Source organism: Heptranchias perlo, chromosome 10, assembly GCF_035084215.1.
Source record: "Heptranchias perlo isolate sHepPer1 chromosome 10, sHepPer1.hap1, whole genome shotgun sequence".
NCBI lineage: Eukaryota > Metazoa > Chordata > Chondrichthyes > Hexanchiformes > Hexanchidae > Heptranchias > Heptranchias perlo.
In genome coordinates this window covers 41,318,069-41,337,981 of record NC_090334.1, presented here as the reverse complement: position 1 = coordinate 41,337,981, position 19,913 = coordinate 41,318,069, and the positions used below count along the sequence as shown (strand labels likewise).

Sequence of the window (19,913 nt, the reverse complement as noted above, 5' to 3'; positions counted from 1 at the left end):
CTTGAAGGAGAACGTGCAGGTGGTTTTGTTCCCATGTGCCTGCTGCCCTTGTCCTTCTAGATGGTAGAGGTCACGGGTTTGGGAGGTGCTATCGAATAAGCCTTAACGAGTTGCTGCAGTGCATCCTGTGGATGGTACGCACTGCAACCACGGTGCGGCTGTGGTGGAGGGACTGACTGTTTAGGGTGGTGGATGGGGTGCCAATCAAGTGGGCTGCTGTGTCCTGGATGGTGTCGAGCTTCTTGAGTGTTGTTGGAGCTGCACTCATCCAGGCAAGTGGAGAATATTCCATCACACTCCTGACTTGTGCCTTGTAGATGGTGGAAAGGCTTTGGGGAGTCAGGAGGTAAGTCACTCGCTGCAGAATACCCAGCCTCTGACCTGCTCTTGTAGCCACAGTATTTATGTGACTGATCCAGTTAAGTTTCTGGTCAAGGGTGACCCCCCCCCCCCCCAGGATGTTGATGGTGGGGGATTTGGCGATGGTAATGCCGGTGACTGTCAAGGTCATGTCTCTTGTTGGAGATGGTCATTGCCTGGCATGTGTCTGGCGTGAATGTTACTTGCCACGTAACAGCCCAAGCCTGGATGTTGTCCAGGTCCTGCTGCATGTGGGCATGGACTGCTTCATTACCTGAGGGGTTGCGAATGAACACTCTGCAAGCATCAGCGAACATCCCCATTTCTGACCTTATGATGGAGGGAAAGTCATTGATGAAGCAGCTGAAGATAGTTGGGCCTAGGACACTGCCCTGAGGAACTCCTGCAGCAATGTCGTGGGGCTGAGATGATTGGCCTCCAACAACCACTACCATCTTCCTTTGTGCTAGGTATGACACGGACCCCGACACATACCTACCCCTGATTCCCATTGACTTCAATTGCACTGGGGCTGCTTGGTGCCACACTCGGTCAAATGCTGCCTTGATGTCAAGGGCAGCACTCTCACCTCACCTCTGGAATTCAGCCTTTTTTGTCCATATTTGGACCAAGGCTGTAATGAGGTCTAGAGCCGAGTGGTCCTCGCGTAAACCAAACAGCATCGGTGAGCAGGTTATTGGTGAGTAAGTGCCGCTTGATCGACGACACCTTCCATCACTTTGCTGATGATTGAGAGCAGACTGAAGGGCCGGTAATTAGCCGGATTGGATTTGTCCTGCTTTTTGTGTACAGGACATACAAGGGCAATTTTCCACATTGTCGGGTAGATGCCAGTGTTGTAGCTGTACTGGAACAGTTTGGCTGGAGGCGCGGCTAGTTCTGGAGCACAAGTCATCAGCACGACAGCCGGCGTGTTGTCGGCACCGATAGCCTTTGTTGTATCCAGTGCACTCAGCCGTTTCTTGATATCACGTGGAGTGAGTCGAATTGGCTGAAGACTGGCTTCTGTGATGGTGGGGATAGCGGGAGGAGGCCAAGATGGATCATCTACTTGGCACTTCTGGCTGAAGATGGTTGCAAATGCTTCAGCCTTGTCTTTTGCACTCACGTGCTGGACTCTGCCATCATCGAGGATGGGGATGTTTGCAGAGCCTCTTCCTCCCGTTAGTTGTTTAATTGTCCACCACCATTCACGACTGGATGTGGCAGGACTGCAGAGCTTTGACCTGATCCGTTGATTGTGGAATCGCTTAGCTCTGTCTATAGCATATTGCTTCTTCTGTTTAGCATTCATGTGTTGTAGCTTCACCAGGTTGGCACCTCATTTTTAGGTACACCTGGTGCTGCTCCTGGCATGCTCTTCGACACACCTCATTGAACCAGGGTTGATCCCCTGGCTTGTTGGTAATGGTAGAGTGAGGAATATGCCAGGCCATGAGGTTTTGGATTGTGTTGGAATACAATTCTGCTGCTGCTGATGGCCCACAGCACCTCATGGATGCCCAGTTTTGAGATGCTCGATCTGTTCTGAATCTATCCCATTTAGCACGGTGGTAGTGCCACACAACACATTGGATGGTGTCCTCAGTGTGAAGACGGGACTTCGTCTCCAAAAGGACTGTGCGGAGGTCACTTCTACTACTACTGTCATGGACAAATGCATCTGCGACAGGTGGATTCCCTCGTGTTGGTTCGCTCACCACCTGCCGCAGGCCCAGTCTGGCAGCTGTGTCCTTCAGGACTTGGCCAGCTTATTATTTTAAAACATGATAATTGAAATTGTGACAATTTTGCTTTCGAAGGATGGTGGTGATAAATATCAATGGACACTGAATTGATAAGGTCACCTAAGGCAGGCCACTGAAGAGTACTGTCCGCAAAACTAGGTTGCATAAAGGCCTAGATATTTTTTTCTGCTTGAGTTACGCTAGCTTGAGTGGACTTGGGCTGAACTGAGCCAATTCGCTGCTTGTCCCCACTGCTTTTCATGCTGGAAGTGGTGGGGGTACATACACCACTGGTCTCTGCCACCATGTCTGCTGCAATGGGGACAGTGAATGGTTGCATTCTGACAATTCCCTTGTGCTCAGGCTTGAAAGATTTGTCTGCTTCCTATGTTACATGTTCATTATGGGAAAATTGACTAATGGGTGCTTCAGAAGGACAGTACATTGAGTATGCTAATTGGTAGAAAGTTGAAGGGAACTGTCTAAATAAATTGTTGATTCATTCTGAATTTCTCTCAGAAGCTGTTCTTAGTTTTGACACTTCAGATGAAAATAATTTTTTTTTAAGTTGTCATACTAATAATCAATACACATGATTTCACTGTTTTAGAAAACTTAGCTCAGTATCACAATGAAATATATGCTGCTCTATCTGTATTCTTTGGTAGCTTTCTATTATTTGAGTAGAGTCTTTGGGATTTGGCTTTTCATTTTTCTTAAAAAAGCAGGAAGATCCTTGCCAATGCTTTTGAGCAAAAAAAATAGCAAAATAAATGTTTCAGAATATAGCACAAACATAATCAGGAAACAGTGCAGAAATGCTTTCAATAAATAAACCTGGAAATGTTTTGAGAGCAGAGACCTGCAATATAGCCAGTTAAAAGTGGTTGTAACTATTTTTCAAACGCTCATGTTATTCTAATTAAAATGCAGTTGCTGGTGTAATTTAATTCTCTTTTCTTACCCCTTCTCATGTAGTCATTGTGATTTGATTTGCTTTCTCATACAAATTTTCTTTGTTTCTTCTGTGATTGAAAGACAAAATAAAACTTAAAACACTTTTAATCCAACTGAGAAAGTAAGTTTAAACAAAACCCATCTGTTTGTGGCCTACCAGTAGAACGTGTACTTCCCACAAAGGATAGCAGTTTACTTAAATACACCTTGAGGTGCTCAGTAATGCTGCCAACCTTCTGCTCTCTGTGACGGGTTTTCTTCATCAGTTCCTCTATGGCGTCCAGGACACACTGCTCACACTCTGAATACTCCTGCAAAAGTGTCAAGAAGCAACACCATTCATGGATTCTCTGTCTTTGTGATGAACACAAGTACACAATAAATACACATGAAAAAAAATTCTGTCACTAGCATTCGCTGATTAGATCTACCTTTTGAACACTAGCATCCAATGCCCAGCTTTTCTGAAGGTTTTCTAAAAACAAAAAGAAAAGAAAATCAGTGAGCTTTGGTATAACACTGGTAGGCAGCTTTAATTCAAGCACATTTGTTCCTTGTAATATTAAACATAAATAAAAACAGTTTTCAATTTTTGAAGTAGCTGAAGGTCAATGCATGCAAGTGTGCTGAACTGCACTGCTGCAAACTATTGGACTCTTGAAATGCAATGGCAACAAAATTGTGCATCACTGTTGCTTGAATGTGTCATGTAAAATGAGAGGAAACCAGTGCTAGCAAAAACTGAAGCACTCAGATTGTAGACTATCATGTTGGTTATATAATTTTTGGAAACAATACTAATTGTTTTAGGAAATGCTGAGATCTATTCAAAATACGGTTGACTAGAAGAGAAGGTTTGACTTTGATGTTTGGAATAGTATGTTTCAGATCTAAATGGGCATTTTTAAATTTTTGTTTCATTAGTGAAATTATTTATATCCAAGTTACCTAAGCTTTAAAGATCAAAGTTTGCATTACAGTTGCTAATTTGCAGGAGGAATTTTTTTGGGATAAGAACTGGCTGTAAGCTTTGACTCTTGATCTTCTAACAAGGGAAACAAAACCATTACAGCATATTGTGTTAATTTCTTTAAAACATTTTGTATTTTTCCCCACGTATGTACCATAAATGATTTGGAGTTTCACATCCTGTTTCTTCTTTGCTGCTTTTTGCTTTTCTCCATCTTCATTTAGTGAGGCAATATCCTTAATCAGTTGTAAATTGCACTGCCAATAAAAAATAATGAAAAAAACTTAATTCAAACACAAACTGGAAAATTTCATCAACTTTGCTTCCAATTTTCACCCTTCCCTCGCCTTCACATGGTCCATCTCTGACTCTTTCCTTCCCTTCTTCGACTACTCTATCTCCATTTCTGTCAACGAATTTCGACGACTCTCCATTTCTGTCAACGAATATCTACTATAAGACCACCGACTCCCACAACTACCTTGATTACACTTCCTCCCACCCCGTTTCCTGTAAAGGACTCTATTTCCTTCTCTCAGTTTCTCCGTCTCTGTCGCATCTGTTCTGACTATGCCACCTTCCGTACCAGTGCTTCCGATATGTTTTCCTTTTTCCTCAACTGAGGATTCCCCTCCACTGTAGTTGATAGGGCCCTCAACCGTGTCCGTCCTCTTTCCCGCACTTCTGCCCTCACCCCGTTCCTTCCCTCCTAGAACCTTGATAAGGTCCCCCTTGTCCTCATCTTCCACCCCACCAGCTTCCATGTTCAACATATCATCCTCCGCCACTTCCAGCACAAACCCACCACCAAACACATCTTTCCCACCCATCCCCTTTCAGCATTCCAAAGGGACCGCTCCCTCCCGAGTCCACTCTTCCATCACCCCCAACACCCGCTCTCCTCCCCCCCGGCACCTTCCGTGTGAGCGCAGGTGATGCAACACCTGCCCCTTCCCCTCCCCACTATCCAGGGCCCCAAACACCCCTTCCTGGTGGAACAGCAGTTTATTTGTACTTCTTTCAATTTAGTATACTGTATCTGTTGCACACAATGTGGTCTCTGGATTGGGGAGACCAAACGCAGACTAGGTGATCACTTTGCTGAACACCTCCTCTGTCTGCAAGCATAACCCTGACCTGCTGGTCACTTGCCATTTTAATTACCCTTCCCACTCCTACTCTGACCTCCGTCCTCAGCCTCTTACACTGTTCCAATGAAGCTCAACGTAAGCTCGAGGAACAGCACCTCGGGGGAAAAATTGGATAAGGGTCCGTTCTGGGCGATGGTAGCGCGATACCGCTCTACGCAGGCAGCATGTGAACTTCGTGCTGCCTACGACTTACCATGAAATCTCCGTGCAGCAAGCGCAGCCCTCGCTGCTGAGAGGCTGCACGGAGAATGAGGAAGTTGGAAATGGGGCGTGCACAGCGCACGTCATCAGCAACCTGCACTACTTAAAGGTGCAGGCACATTTCAAATGGCAGGCACACACCCAACTAGAAGGGAGAATGGCATTGCGGGTAGCTGCACTGGCAAGAGAGAGGGCTCCACGAGTCTCTGACGATGCTCTCGAGGCCCTGGTGGAAGGCATGGACCAAAGGAGGGCAAGTATGTACCCGCAGGGTGGCCGGAGACCCTCCAGACTACAGCTGCGTAGGCATTGGCAGGCTGTGGCGCAGGAGGTGAATGCTAGGAGCACTGCACCATGCACGTGGGTGCAGTGCCGGATGAAGTTTAATGATTTGACATGAGTGGTCAAGGTGAGTGAATACAAGTGTCAAGTGGCACATCCTACCAACTGCACCAATGCTCCATGCACGACACCTCTCGTCACCCACCCACCAACAGACACTGCCCATCCTTAAGCAATGCTGCATCTCACCCGCATATAGTACCACACTTGCAGGCCACACAACCACCACTCACAAGTCACACAAACTGGCATTTATTCTTCCATGACAGGCACATCACCCACACACCTTGCAGGACACTCATCGACATACTGCTCTGTCTTGCAGAAAGTGGCGTATAACAACCGGCAGCAGGAGAGACCGGAGGCTGGATGGGTACGTCTGCACGTCTTCACTCCCCTAGTGGAGAGGGTGCTGCGGATCATTGGGCAGACCGTCGCTGCAGCTGTCACAATGTGCAGTGCTGGAGGTCCCGGTGAAGGGGGTCTCTGCATATCTAATGCGCCTTCTCCTTTTCCACATCTCCCTCTTGCCATAATCTTTTCTGACTCATGTGCTGCATATGCTATCAGCACACACCTCCTACTTGCTCATCTCCCTACTCCACAAGTCAACCTGTTTCCCTTTGTCATTGCAGATACCCAAGAACACATGATGGCACCCGAGGAGGAGGAGGACACTGAAGCCACACCGTCACTCGATCTGACACTTGCTTCCACCAGCTCAGAGACTGACACTGCGTGTCCTTTGGAGGTTAGGTTAGAGGAGGGATCTACACATGGTGAGACACCAGGCACAAGTGCGCAGGAGCCGGGGCAGAGGGACTGGATACCACAAGAGGGTGAGGTCACTCACTAGTTCTGCTGCAGAGGAGTCAGATGAGAACTTCGATGCGCCAGGCAACAGAAGATAGCTGAGGGGCGTACACCAACAAATGCTTGGGGCACTGGAAAGCCTGCCAGAAAGCCTGCGCACAATGAGGAGGGGCATGGAGGAGTCCAGCTCCAACTTGGTGCAGGGCTTTGCGCAGAGCTTGGAGCCCATCCTTACCAACATGGAACGGGTGGTCACCTCCATCAGCGTACCTGTGGAACTCACCATGATACAGCGTCTGATGACTGATGTCACAGCATCCATTGCAGCACAAACATCTGCTATCCAAGGTCTGACTGCTGCATTTGCAACTCAGACTGCTGCCTTGGAAGCTCAGACTGCTGCTATCGTGGCTCTGGGGACCACTGTGGAACGGGGCTTCCAGGGCGTCACAGTACTCCAGCAATCCGTTCTCCAGCTGATCACCAGGATTGCTGAGGCACTGCCCTGGGAGAGTGGCAGTGGCGCCATGGCAGTCGGACCTGCTGTCCTCTCTCAGGACCTCAGCATTCCTGCTCCCACCCCTGCCACTCCGCCAGTGCCCCTGTTGTTGCCTCTCGACCAGCCAGGCCAGACTGCTGCAGCCCATGCTGAGATGGTGCAGTCTGAAGCCGGGCCCTCCAGGCCCAGAGCTGCTCGAAGTCGTCCTCCAAGGCCATCTGGACGTTCCTCCATTGAAAGCCAGCAGCCTTCCACCACCCATGCTCCAGCCACTGGGGAAGTACCATGTAGGAACACGAGGATAGGTAAAGGCACACAAATAACAGGCACTAAGAGAATGCACAAAGGTGAATAGTTCTGTTGGGTTTGCATAATTTCATTTATTCATCCATAAATGAAAGTTTGATTTTGCATTTGGTGGTGGTTTTTATTTATGCAAGGGGCTGAGAAGGACACCAATGTGTGAGAATCCCTACGTGGTCAGTTTTCGGTAAAATATTAAGATGCCTACGTGGCAAAGAAGCAGAATGCAAAATGGTTAGAAAGGGTTAATTAGTTAGTAACTGAGATTGGTACAGGTGGCCTGGCCTCCTGCTGGGCCATATGTTTGCGTAGTCAGCAGGTTTGCATGGTCTTATCAATGTAGAGTCTTTGATGTGATTCAAGGACTGGTCTGAATGTCTCCATGTTTATGGCAGATCAATATAGGTAACGAGCTGAGCCAAAGTTGAAAGACATTCCAGGTTGGGAGATAAGGAACAGGAGGAACAGGAAAGAACATTCCAGGTTGGAAGGTGAGGAAGGATCCCCTTTGATGTCTAACAGCAACATGGTCAGCACATGGACGATCTATGATTGGCCGGCAATAATGTAACCTCGCATGGCAACCTGTACCCGGCTTATGATTGGTGTTGACTCTTGTGTTAATGATGTTCCAACCCCTATTGATCTGTATAAAGGTATGAGTTTTTGTCTTTGTCTTTGTCTCCTTATTCTGTTAGAATCGTTCGGATTCTCTCAGGAATCTGAATTGAAGCTACAGACTAAGACCTGCTATTAAAGTTGTGATGAACTTTAAAATGTATTCGACTTCAGTTTTTACTGAACCAGACTGAGGGGAAAGAATCCGGATCGTCATGTGTAATCAGATAATCAGATGGAGGGCGATTTGATTGTCTTGTGGGAGGGGGAAGGTGGGGAATGTTGGACTGCTAGGATTGGCGCAGATCAGGCGTGCACGCACAGCTCTTGCAGACAAGGCATGTGGTTCCTGCTGCACCTTTGCTCTTCCGGCTCCACCCCCTCCTCCTGCTCCTCCTCAGCCTCTTCCACCTCCTGCTCCTCCGCCTCTTCCTCCTCAGCCTCCTCCACCTCTGGCTCAGGATCTTCTGCAATCATTTGTGGCAAAGGTTGGTCTCTCCTGATGGTGAGGTTATGCAGCATGCAGCACGATGTTGCGTGTGGCAGCATGGCTCTCATTATAGGCTTGCTATGCACGTGTGCATGGATTCCTGACTGGTGTCATGAGCCACGTCGTGAGGGGATAGCCCTTGTTGCCCAGTTGCCGGGCTTTGACTTGCCGAGTCGGATGAAAGATAGCTGGCACGTTAGATTGACGAAGGCGTCGTGACTGCTCCCAGGGTAGCGGGCATCGACCTCCAAGATGCAATGCGTGTGGCCGCACACCAGCTGCACATTGAGGGAATGGAAGCCCTGTCGGTTGACGAATGTCGGTTGACGAAGACAGCCGAGTTGATGTGCAGGGCACGCAGGGCAATATGTGTGCAGTCAATGGCACCTTGGGGAAGCCAGCAATGCGGGCGAACCCCCGTGCTCGCTCGTTCTGATAGTCTCTGTTGAGAGGGAAGGTGATGAACCTGTTCCTCGTGTGGTACAGTGCGTCTGTGACCTCCTTTCTGCAGCTGTGCACTGCATACTGCGAGATGTTGCACGTCGCCAGCAAAGGCCTGAAATGCTCCTGAGCCGCAGAAATTCAGTGCCACGGTGACTTTCACAACCACAGGCAATGCTGTCGTCGCCCTGCTCTGAGGCTGCAGTTGTGGCCACACCAGTTGACAGATCTCGGTGACGGCTTCCTTGGTGAACCTCAGGCGTCGGATGCAATCCTCCTTGGTCATGCTGAGGTAAGAGAATTGATCCCGGAAGGCCCTCATTGGGTAGGGCCTCCTGCTCAGTGCCCTGCATCTCCTCATAGCTTGACCTGCTGGGAGTGGCCTCTCTGCATGCTCCCAGTCATGCTCAATGCCCAGCGGGAGCACTAGCAGACCGCCCATGGCTGGCAGGAATGTTGTTCCACCAGGGTTATAACTTTCCGACCCGTAAGGCAATACCTGCCAAAGCATTCTCAAAAGTGGCGTAGGAACTCTCAGTAATAGGGAGCTTCAAAAAACACTTCCTACTCCTCCAGCAGCCAGAAGCAATAATCCTGCAACAACTGCATGGCCCTTTAAATAGCACTGGTGGGGGTTCCTTCAGGCACTGTATGAAACGTTTAGATGGTCGTGGATAAGACTGTGCATTGAGTTGAGCGTTAAGGTCGAAAATGGTGTGTATCACTTTAAATCGGCGCTGCACACTGATTGCAGCCATTTTCTCCCTACTTTACATGCTTCCAGCATTTGGTATTAGCGCATGCGCTAACTCCTATACCAAGATGGTGTCTGGCGCACGTCATGCAGGAATCAACGGGCGCTAACTGGCCCAATTTAGCGCCCGTCATCTTTCATTTAGGCACTTTACAACCTTCCGGACTCAACACTGATTTCAATAACTTCAGATCATAACCACTGTTCCCATTTTTTCGGTCAGCTGGTGCTGGTAATGGTTTTGCTGCTGCCATTTACAGCTACTCCTGATCAATCTTTTGTTTCTTAACCTGTCCCATTACCACCCTCCTTGCCTTGCACCATCATCCCTTTTGTCATTTAGTCACTCGTGCCCGCTACCCTATCACAGACCTTCCCTTTTGTCCTTTCCTCCCCTCCCCTCCCTCCCCTTTCCCTGGCTCTGTACTTGCTCAAAAACTTTAACTTTCTTAACATCTTCCAGTTCTGATGGTAGGTCTTTGACCTGAAACGTTAATTCACAGCTGCTGCCTGACTTGCAGAGCTTCTCCAGCATTTTCTGTTTTTATTTCAAACACAAAGTTGTTTAGTGGAATTTCTTCAGTGCAATCACAGCTGAGGTTAATCCCACCTTTATCCTATGCCCACATACATACATTTTCCCAGAGGACTCACTGATGGTGATCAGGAGCAGGAATCCGAGACTGATTTCTAAGTTAAGGGCACTAAGACCAACTGTAGTGCCCCTATCAACGCCTGACCAATATGGCAGTTCTTGCTATTTTTTCCTAATGTTGATACTTCAAACGGAAGTGAATATGCTTTCTTATTTTACTGTGTCATACAGAAATTATTTTTTTCCTTGGCATCTTGATGAAATTCAGCTGTGTAGATGTGCTGGAAATGCTTGCAAAATGTGGTTATGCATAGTTATTTGTCAATGGGAAACAGTTTGCATCACCAAATAAAAGACCATTTTGAGGACAAAAAAAATCAAGTCGCCTGGATTTTCTGCGGAGTTCTAATCTACTGGTGTAATGCCGGTGGAACCCCTGTAGAAACAGAGTAAAAGGCACAAAACGGTAGGTCATGCCATTTCTCCAGGATTTTTGCCAAAGTTTCAGTGGGAGATTGGGAGAACCCTGAAAAAAATCTACTCCATTGTCATATGGATTTAAAAGCAAACAAAAGGGAACTGGCATGGTACTGTGTTCTAGACATTAACCCTTCGATTTTAAAACTTGGTTCATATCCAGGCCAGAAAGTTTCCTTAGTCTGTTTGTTATAAGGGTCCAGCATTTAGTAGCATCAATCCAGTACCTAGCTGCATACAGCACAAAATTGGAAATCTCATTCAGAGAGGGCATGGTACATTGTTGGTGCTGAGTAGAGAGAATTTTGCATCTGGCAATGCTATTCTTGACACCAGCAACCCAAAATGAAAAATGTTTCTTTTTCTAGCACCAAAATTCCTCATCTTGATAAACACAGAATGTATGTACAAAATGAAACAAGAAAGCTTTAGTCATTGCAGTTAATCTTAGAGTGTAGCTATAAAAATGCTATTTCACTATGTTTATTATGGATTATGTATGGAGGAAGATTAACTCATTGTTTTGGGACATAAACATGCATTAAACAACAATGTAGTAATTACAGAGAATGTACAGCACAAAAACAGGCCTTTTGGCCCATCTGCTCTACATAAGCCTTCTCCCACCCCTCTTCATTTAACCCCATCAGCATATTCTTCTATTCCTTTCTCCCTCGTGCTTATCTAGCTTCCCCTTAAATGCATCCATGCTATTACTCCTTGCTGTAGCAAGTTCCACATTCTAACCACTCTCTGGGTAAAAAAGTTTCTCCTGAATTCCCTATTGGATTTATTGGTGATTATGTTACATTATGGCCCCTAGTTCTGGTCACCCCCACAAGTAGAAACATCTTCTCTACGTCTACCCTATCAAACCCTTTCATATTCTTAAAGACCTCTATCAGGTCATCCCTCAGTCTTCTCTTTTCGAGAGAAAACAGCCCCAGCCTCCTTAATCTTTCCTGGTAGATATAATTTCAGTTCTGGTATCATCCTTGTAAATCTTTTTTGCACCTCCTCCAGTGCCTCTATATCCCTTTTATAATACGAAGACCAGAACTGTGCACACTATGCTTAAGTGTGGTCTAACCAAGGTTCTATACAAGTTTAACATAACTTCTCTGTTTTTAAATTCTATCCCTCTAGAAATGCTGCAGGAGTTCCTCAGGGCAGTGGCCTAGGCCCAACCATCTTCAGCTGCTTCATCAATGACCTTCCCTCCATCATAAGGTCAGAAATGGGGATGTTCGCTGATGATTGCACAGTGTTCAGTTCCATTCGCAACCTCTCAAATAATGAAGCAGTCTGATCCCGCATGCAGCAAGACCTGGACAACAACCAGGCTTGGGCTCATAAGTGGCAAGTAACATTCGCGCCAGACAAGTGCCAGGCAATGACCATCTCCAACAAGAGTGGGTCTAACCACCTCCCCTTGACATTCAATGGCATTACCATCGCCGAATCCCCCACCATCAACATCCTAGGGGTCACCATTGACCAGAAACTTAACTGGACCAGCCATATAAATACTATGGCTACAAGAGCAGGTCAGAGGCTGGGTATTCTGCGGCGAGTGACTCACCTCCTGACTCCCCAAAGCCTTTCCACCATCTACAAGGCACAAGTCAGGAGTGTGATGGAATACTCTCCATTTGCCTGGATGAGTGCAGCTCCAACAACATTCAAGAAGCTCGACACCATCCAGAACAAAGCAGCCCACTTGATTGGCACCCCATCCACCACCCGAAACATTCACTCCCTTCACCTCCGGCGCACAGTGGCTGCAGTGTGTACCATCCACAGGATGCACTGCAACAACTCGCCAAGGCTTCTTCGACAGCACCTCCCAAACCCGCGACCTCTACCATCTAGAAGGACAAGAGCAGCAGGCACGTGGGAACAACACCACCTGCACGTTCCCCTCCAAGTCACACACCATCCCGACTTGGAAATATATCTGCGTTCCTTCATCGTCGCTGGGTCAAAATCTTGGAACTCCCTTCCTAACAGCACTGTGGGAGAACCTTCACCGCACGGACTGCAGTGGTTCAAGAAGGCAGCTCACTACCACCACCATCTCAAGGGCAATTAGGGATGGGCAATAAATGCCGGCCTCACCAGCGCGTCCACATCCCATGAACGAATAAGAAAAAAAATGAACCCTGGGGCTTTGTTTGCTTTTTTTATGGCCTTATTTACCTGCATCATTATTTTTAGGGATTTGTGTATCTACCCCTAGATCCCTTTGCTTCTCTACCCCATTTAGACTCTTATTTTCCAAGGAGTATGTGGCCTCCTTATTCTTCCTACCAAAATGCACCAGCTCACATTGTCTATATTGAAATTAATTTGCCAATTACACATCCATTCAGCAAGTTTATTAATGTCTTCTTGTATTTTGTTGCAGTCTTCCTCAGTATTAACTATACTACCCCCCCACCCCAGTATTAACTATAGTGTACTGCAATCAGGCAATAATGCAACCTTCACAAAGTACAAAACAATGTTTGGGTGTCATAATAGTAGAGGTACTGGGTACGTGTATAGTGAGATATCCACCTGGTAGATCCAAGTTTTACTGTCAGCTTTGTGTCACACTTTCCCCAGTGACAAAATAGTCTGCGTAGATATGCAAGAATGCACGGGCAGACTGTCACCTACTGTCCAGTTAATTTTATTAGGAGAAAGTGGGTTCTCTCCTCATAGTAGAAACATTCAAGCATAAATTTAAAAGTTCCCAGGCAGTCCATTGGCCTTGACAACTTTTAACGTTACATTGTAGCAACTGTGAAGGTCAAGCTGTGTTATGACTACATCCTGGAGGCAGACTTCAACTTTTAGATAATTGGCCAAGATACACATCTACCCCAATACTGTATTCACAGTCTATTGGTTTTTCAGGCATAAAGAGGACAAAATACACAAACAAAAATAGCTCTTTACTCACCAGTTTCAGTTTGCAGTTTTCTATCGTAACATGTTCAAGTCTTCTACCTGCCTCATAAATATCTCCTTCAATCAATTTCATTTGCTCAGCAGTACTTTTAATTTGCTGGAAGAGGCTGTTCCGCATTGCAGACAACATAGATTTTACTTCTAGCTGGTGAAAGAGATTAATCCAGCTTGATAACAATGTATATTTGCATAATATATCTAATATGGTACGTATACTTGATGCTTTTCATTCACTCAAAAAAAATCACTTCACAAAACATAATAGCCCAGAAATTGCTGGAGCAGTGCATCGCACCGCAAGCACCATTGAATTTGATTTTCTTTCCTCATCCTTCAGATTGTATTATTTTTGCAATGCAAATTGCTGGAAGTGGGAATTGGTAATGGTGTGGCAAGTTCAACGGTGCATCTGGGACCTGAACATCAAGTCCAATGGTCTATCTACTTAACCAATGAAATTTAATGATAGAGAAAGAAGCAGAGCGAACGACAGAAAGAAATAGGATGAATTAGAGTCAAATTAGATACAGAAAGAGAAATAGAGAGAAGGAAAGAAACTTTGGTTTGAGAGAGAGAAAAGAGATAAAAAGGAAAAATAAGAAAAAAAATTTAAAATTTAAAATTTACAAAACCTCTCGGAATAATTTACTACCTGTGGGAGTGAGACTTCACAGTTTCAATTGTTCCCTTTCTGGGCCTCCAATGTTGAGTGGCATGTCAGGACCATAAATCACATCATTAATGGGGTCCTTATGACATGAATTACCAGCCCCAACTGGCTGCGGTGAGATTAATTCATATTAACGGTGTAAATCCAGCAATTTCATGACACACAATGAGGAGGCTCACGGCGAGATGGTAATTTTTTCAGTTTTGGCGATGCTAACGGCGGAGTGGCGCAAATCGTCCAGCAATCTGTGATGATTTGGAACAGATGGCTCTCTTCATAGCCACAAATTTCAGGCGTTTTTTTAACGCACTAATAATGGTACGTGCCGTGAACTCGCCATTATGTTCCCAGTAATTTCTGAGCCATAACCTTTGTAGCCACATAGCGACTAATTGGCTGGCCATTAATAGGTGTTGGATGATTTTAAATAACATCCATACACTTTGTCATTTGGTGCTCATTATATGCTTTATATTTTTAAGTTTGCTCGCATCAGTTACATTTTTTTGCACCGCTGAAATTGTCTTCTGTTATATAACTTGTTCAAAGTTTCTCTTAAAAAAAATTATTTATTTTGAAGGGAAAATTAAGGACCAACAAGTGACAATTCAAATGTTTCATAGCACATATAATTCAATTTGTGAATGTACAGATTTGACACACTCCATAATTTGTCCTTCATTTTATTTTAAATGCATATTGTATAAATAGCAGGGGTTAGAATTTCCATGGGGGTTCTCCCGATCTCCCACTATAACTTCAGCAGGAGACCTTTTCTGCTATTTTTCTGGGCTTTCTGACAAAACTCCACTGAAGTTATGGATGTTTGGGAAAACCCCCAAGGAAATTCTATCCTGGTATTTGTAAACTGTCTCCCAAAATACCAACATTCCTACCATCTAAAAGTCAATGCATCTGACTGGAAGCTACATCAAGTGCAAGTCACTGTTCCCTCAGTCCGGGGGGGTATATAGAAAGTAGTGACCACTGTATTTCTTGCTTTATGGGGTACAAGATGACATATTGCAGGAAGGTTAGAGAGTACCACGGCCAGAGTGACCACCTCCACTATGAAGTCACTAACCATATCTGCATGCTCAGGTACACCTATCTGGCACTGCTGTAGGGAGCTGGCTCCACAGGCTTGAGTCAACAGGGAGCCAGTTGATGAGCTGTGCCATCTGTTACAAGGATACCTTCAGCCAACCTGTACCACAGGAATAGCACTGTCACTTGTGTACTCCAATTCTGTTGGTACCGCCTCCTTCCTGTAGATATCGTCTGCAATATCAGCCAATATGCTGCCCAGAGATGTATGGAACAAATGACAGTCAACACACCCTTCTATATCATCTCCATTCCTACTGACTAGCAACAGGGATGTGACACAGCTGTCAAATATCATTGCACAGCTGCATTTCCAAAAATACAAGAGGGTCCTTGATGACAACCAACAAGTCCCCACTCCATCTCTGCCATCACCATCTCATCTGTTCCTTGTGATTCACCAGTTTGTCAGAAAATTGGAGACGGATCCTACAGCATAGACAACTGAACTTTCTAATGTCTGAAATAGGGTCTGAAGTAAAATTAAAACATCAAAATATTACATGTTTCACAATAATGTGATCACATTTATCCACTAAATTTGTTTTGTGTCTTTTAATGCCTTCGTTAATGTTTTTATTTGAAGGCCTTGGTCTCTCTTAATAGCCGGGAGCTTGGACTTGATATTTTTGTCCAGAGCAGTTATTCTGTTAGCTAAAAGCAGATTGTGCAGTCTGAGCATGTTCACTGTACAATTTCCCAGAATGCATCAGTAGCATTGTCAATCCAACTGCTGGAATGCATCTCCTCAGCTTCCAGTAGCATCTGCTCAATTGTTTTTCAAAATTATTTGAAGAAAAGCTTTTGATAGCATGTCCAGGAAACAAATAATAAATTCTGGCTGGTAAGTGATTTATCTACTGGACATATGCTTTGTTGTGTCGCCAGCATAATACTAGCAGATGTTCATTGGAAATTGCTTCAGAGCCGCAGTACTAACTCTATGTTGCTCCCTGCCACTTCCAGGACAATATGTCTGCCTATATATATGGGCGGGTATATTAAAATGATATGCAAATGACATTTTCCCTCACTTGCATCATTGCAGAACTGGATAACAGGAATGCCTGTGTGTTCTTGGCATCTAGCTTTCCTATAAGTGGTGTATATGTTCCTGTAGCAGAAAACTTAGCATTCAGTAATGCCGGTTAATATGGGCAGGCAGAACGGAAGTTTTAGTTTCAATGTGAATGACAGTGTTTTGTGTTTTTACAACATTATCAATCTGATTTGAATCATGTCAATGCTCTATGATGTTGGTAAATATATTAAAAAATTACAAATATTTCCCACAAAAGCATACGGGATAATTTCCTTTAATAGCCGTGGCATAGAATATAAGAGCAGGGAGGTTATGCTAAAACTATATAAAACACTAGTTAGGCCACAGCTTGAGTACTGCGTGCAGTTTTGGTCACCACATTACAGGAAAGATGTGATTGCACTAGAGAGAGTACAGAGGAGATTTATGAGGATGTTGCCAGGACTGGAGAATTTTAGCTACAAGGAAAGATTGGATAGGCTGGGGTTGTTTTCATTGAAACAGAGGAAGCTGAGAGGTGATTTAATTGAGGTGTATAAAATTATGAGAGGCCTAGATGGAGTGGATAGGAAGGACCTAGTTCCCTTAACAGAGGGGTAGGTGACCAGGGGGCATGGATTTAAAGTAATTGATAGAAGGATTAGAGGAGAGATGAGGAGAATTTTTTTCACCCAGAGGGTGGTGAGGGTCTGGAACTCACTGCCTGAAAGGGTGGTGGAGGCAGAAACCCTCATTGCATTTAAAATGTACTTGGATGTGCACTTGAAGTACTGTGACCTACAGGGCTACGGATCAAGTGCTGGAAAGTGGGATTAAGCTGGATAACTCTTTATCGTCCGGCACAGACACGATGGGCTGAATGGCCTCCTTCTGTGCCGGAATTTTCAATGATTCTATGATAAAGACACGATCTTTAATATGATCTTCTTTAATGCACTATATATACATATAGAATATATATATATAGTAGGGGTAAGAGATGTTTTAGGAAAAAAAACTGCTTCAACACATCGTCAATCAAGATGAAAGGAAATGTAATGGGAAGTATGTGCAAATGATGTGATGCAAATTCAAGTGATAAGACACAGTATATGGCGAGACAGTTAGGTTACTTTGGCTTGATTAATTCCCAGACTACTGTACCATTCTAGGCAAAAGAATCTTAATTTAGATGTTTATATAAGCAAGTAGGCATGTTACTAATATTACAAAAACTTAGTGAAAGGCTTAAGTTAATCAAAAGCCTTAAGTTAATCAAAAGCCTTCAATGCTACTCATCCAGTATTTAAAGTTCTAATTTGAATGTTACCTTAGATGAATGAAGCACTTCCGTTTTTATCTTTAATCCAATGATGGTGTTATCAAGATCAGATTTCTCATTTTTCTGGTCTGCAAAAAGATGGGAAAAAAATCACCCGTTTAGTGGTAATTTTTAAAGATTTGAGTCAAACCTTCATTTCATTTTAGATGGTGGATACACACACAAATTTAATTTATACTCTAACTTGGCATGATCAGGAACATTATTTTGCATATCATAACTTTTCCTGCACAGTGTGGGTACAATATAGATTGTTAGTAGGGTAGGGTAGACAAGGATAATGCAGTAGATGTAATATATTTCGATTTTCAAAAGGCCTTCGATAAGGTACCACATAGTAGACTCATTACTAAGATCACAGCATGTGGAGTCAGGGGACAAGTAGCAGAATGGATAGCAAGCTGGTTACAAAACAGAAAACAGAAAGTAGGGGTTAAAGGTAGTTACTCAGACTGGCAAAAGGTGGGAAGTGGTGTTCCACAAAGATCGGCGCTGGAACCACTGTTGTTCACCGTTTACATAAACGACTTGGACTCGGGAATCGGAAGTACAATTTTAACATTTGCGGATGACACCAAATTGTGGGTATAGTTAATACTGAGGAGGACGGCGGCAAAATACAGGAGGACATTAATAAATTTGCAGAATGGGCATGTAATTGGCAAATGAATTTCAATATCGATAAGTGCAAGGTATTACATTTTGGTATGAAGAATAAGGGGCCCACATACTGCTTGGATAATAAGAGTCTAAATGGGGTAGAGGAGCAGAGGGATCTGGGGGTACAGATAGACAAATCACTAAAGGTTGCGATGCAGGTTAATAAGGCCATAATAAAAGCAAACCAAGCACTGGGGTTGATTTCCAGAGGGATAGAATTGAAAAGCAGAGAAGTTATGTTAAACTTGTATGGAACCTTGGAGTATTGTGACCAGTTCTTGTCTCCAGATTATAAAAAGGATATAGAGGCACTGGAAAAGGTGCAAAACAGGTTTACTAGGATGATACCAGAACTGAGAGATTATATCTACCAGGAAAGATTGAGGAGGCTGGGGCTCTTTTCTCCAGGAAAGAGAAGACTGAGGGGTGACCTGATAGAGGTCTTTAAGATTATGAAAGGGTTTGATAGGGTTTGATAGGATTGAGCAGAAATTGATAGCCAAGTTCCGCACCCATGAGGACGGCCTCAACCGGGATCTTGGGTTCATGTCACGCTACACGTTACCCCACCAGCGAACAAATGTTATCTGTTTTTAATATAACGGGTCAGTTGCTGTATTTTCTATGTTTCTACCTCTATCTGTTTTTTTTTGTTTTTTTTGTTTTTTTGGGTGATTTGTGTATTCGGAGACCTTGCAGGTAACACCTGTCTGTCTGCACACTGATTGCCTTGGCAACGGGCAGTTGAAAAAACTGTCTGTAATCACCAAGCATTGTTCTGTGAATTATAAATGCGATTTCATTTCGAGGATTTCATTTCCAACAACGTTCACCTGAGGAAGGAGGAAGCCTCCGAAAGCTTGTGAATTTAAAATAAAATTGCTGGACTATAACTTGGTGTTGTAAAATTGTTTACAATTGTCAACCCCAGTCCATCACCGGCATCTCCACATCATGGCTACCATCGACACCACAAACTGCCGGCTCACAGTGGAAAGGATATCCAAGAAGATCGCGCATATAGACACAGACATCAAGTTTTTATAGAGCTGCAAGAAAGCAGACAAGATCCCGAAAGGACTACAGATCACGAACCCACTCAAGTCCACATACAACTCGGATTACGCTGAGAGACTCTGCCGCCGTACCTCTCGCACACTCCGCAACCATCTCATACACCAACTCTACAGCAGACGCCGCAACCTCGAAACCAAGATAGAGTCCATACTCTCAACCTGTACTCAGGACACAGCAGACCAGCTACAAGATACCGCCAGACAGACGAGGCAACGGAACTACGCTGCCTACATGAAAACCAAGAGCAGGAAGCTTGAGAAACTCGGCATCACCACCAGCATCAACCAAGCTTCCCCTGGTACCACAGTTGCAACCACAGGGAAGTCTATCGTCAATTTGTCCGACCACACCCTTCAACCAGA

The 19,913-nt window shown here is 44.7% G+C and overlaps 1 protein-coding gene across 2 annotated transcripts in view; it reads right to left on the bottom strand.

The window, feature by feature from the left end:
* ccdc175 (coiled-coil domain containing 175) overlaps nt 1-19,913 on the bottom strand; it is a 95,050-nt gene that overhangs the window by 418 nt on the left and 74,719 nt on the right. For both annotated transcript variants that reach the window (XM_067991517.1, XM_067991518.1), the window contains 6 exons: nt 17,803-17,882; nt 13,667-13,819; nt 4,190-4,292; nt 3,497-3,540; nt 3,223-3,376; nt 3,073-3,133 (listed from right to left, as the gene is read on the bottom strand). In XM_067991517.1, coding sequence (XP_067847618.1) covers nt 3,087-3,133; nt 3,223-3,376; nt 3,497-3,540; nt 4,190-4,292; nt 13,667-13,819; nt 17,803-17,882 — 581 coding nt within the window. In that variant the 3' untranslated portion in view covers nt 3,073-3,086. The remainder of the gene's footprint in view (nt 1-3,072; nt 3,134-3,222; nt 3,377-3,496; nt 3,541-4,189; nt 4,293-13,666; nt 13,820-17,802; nt 17,883-19,913) is intronic.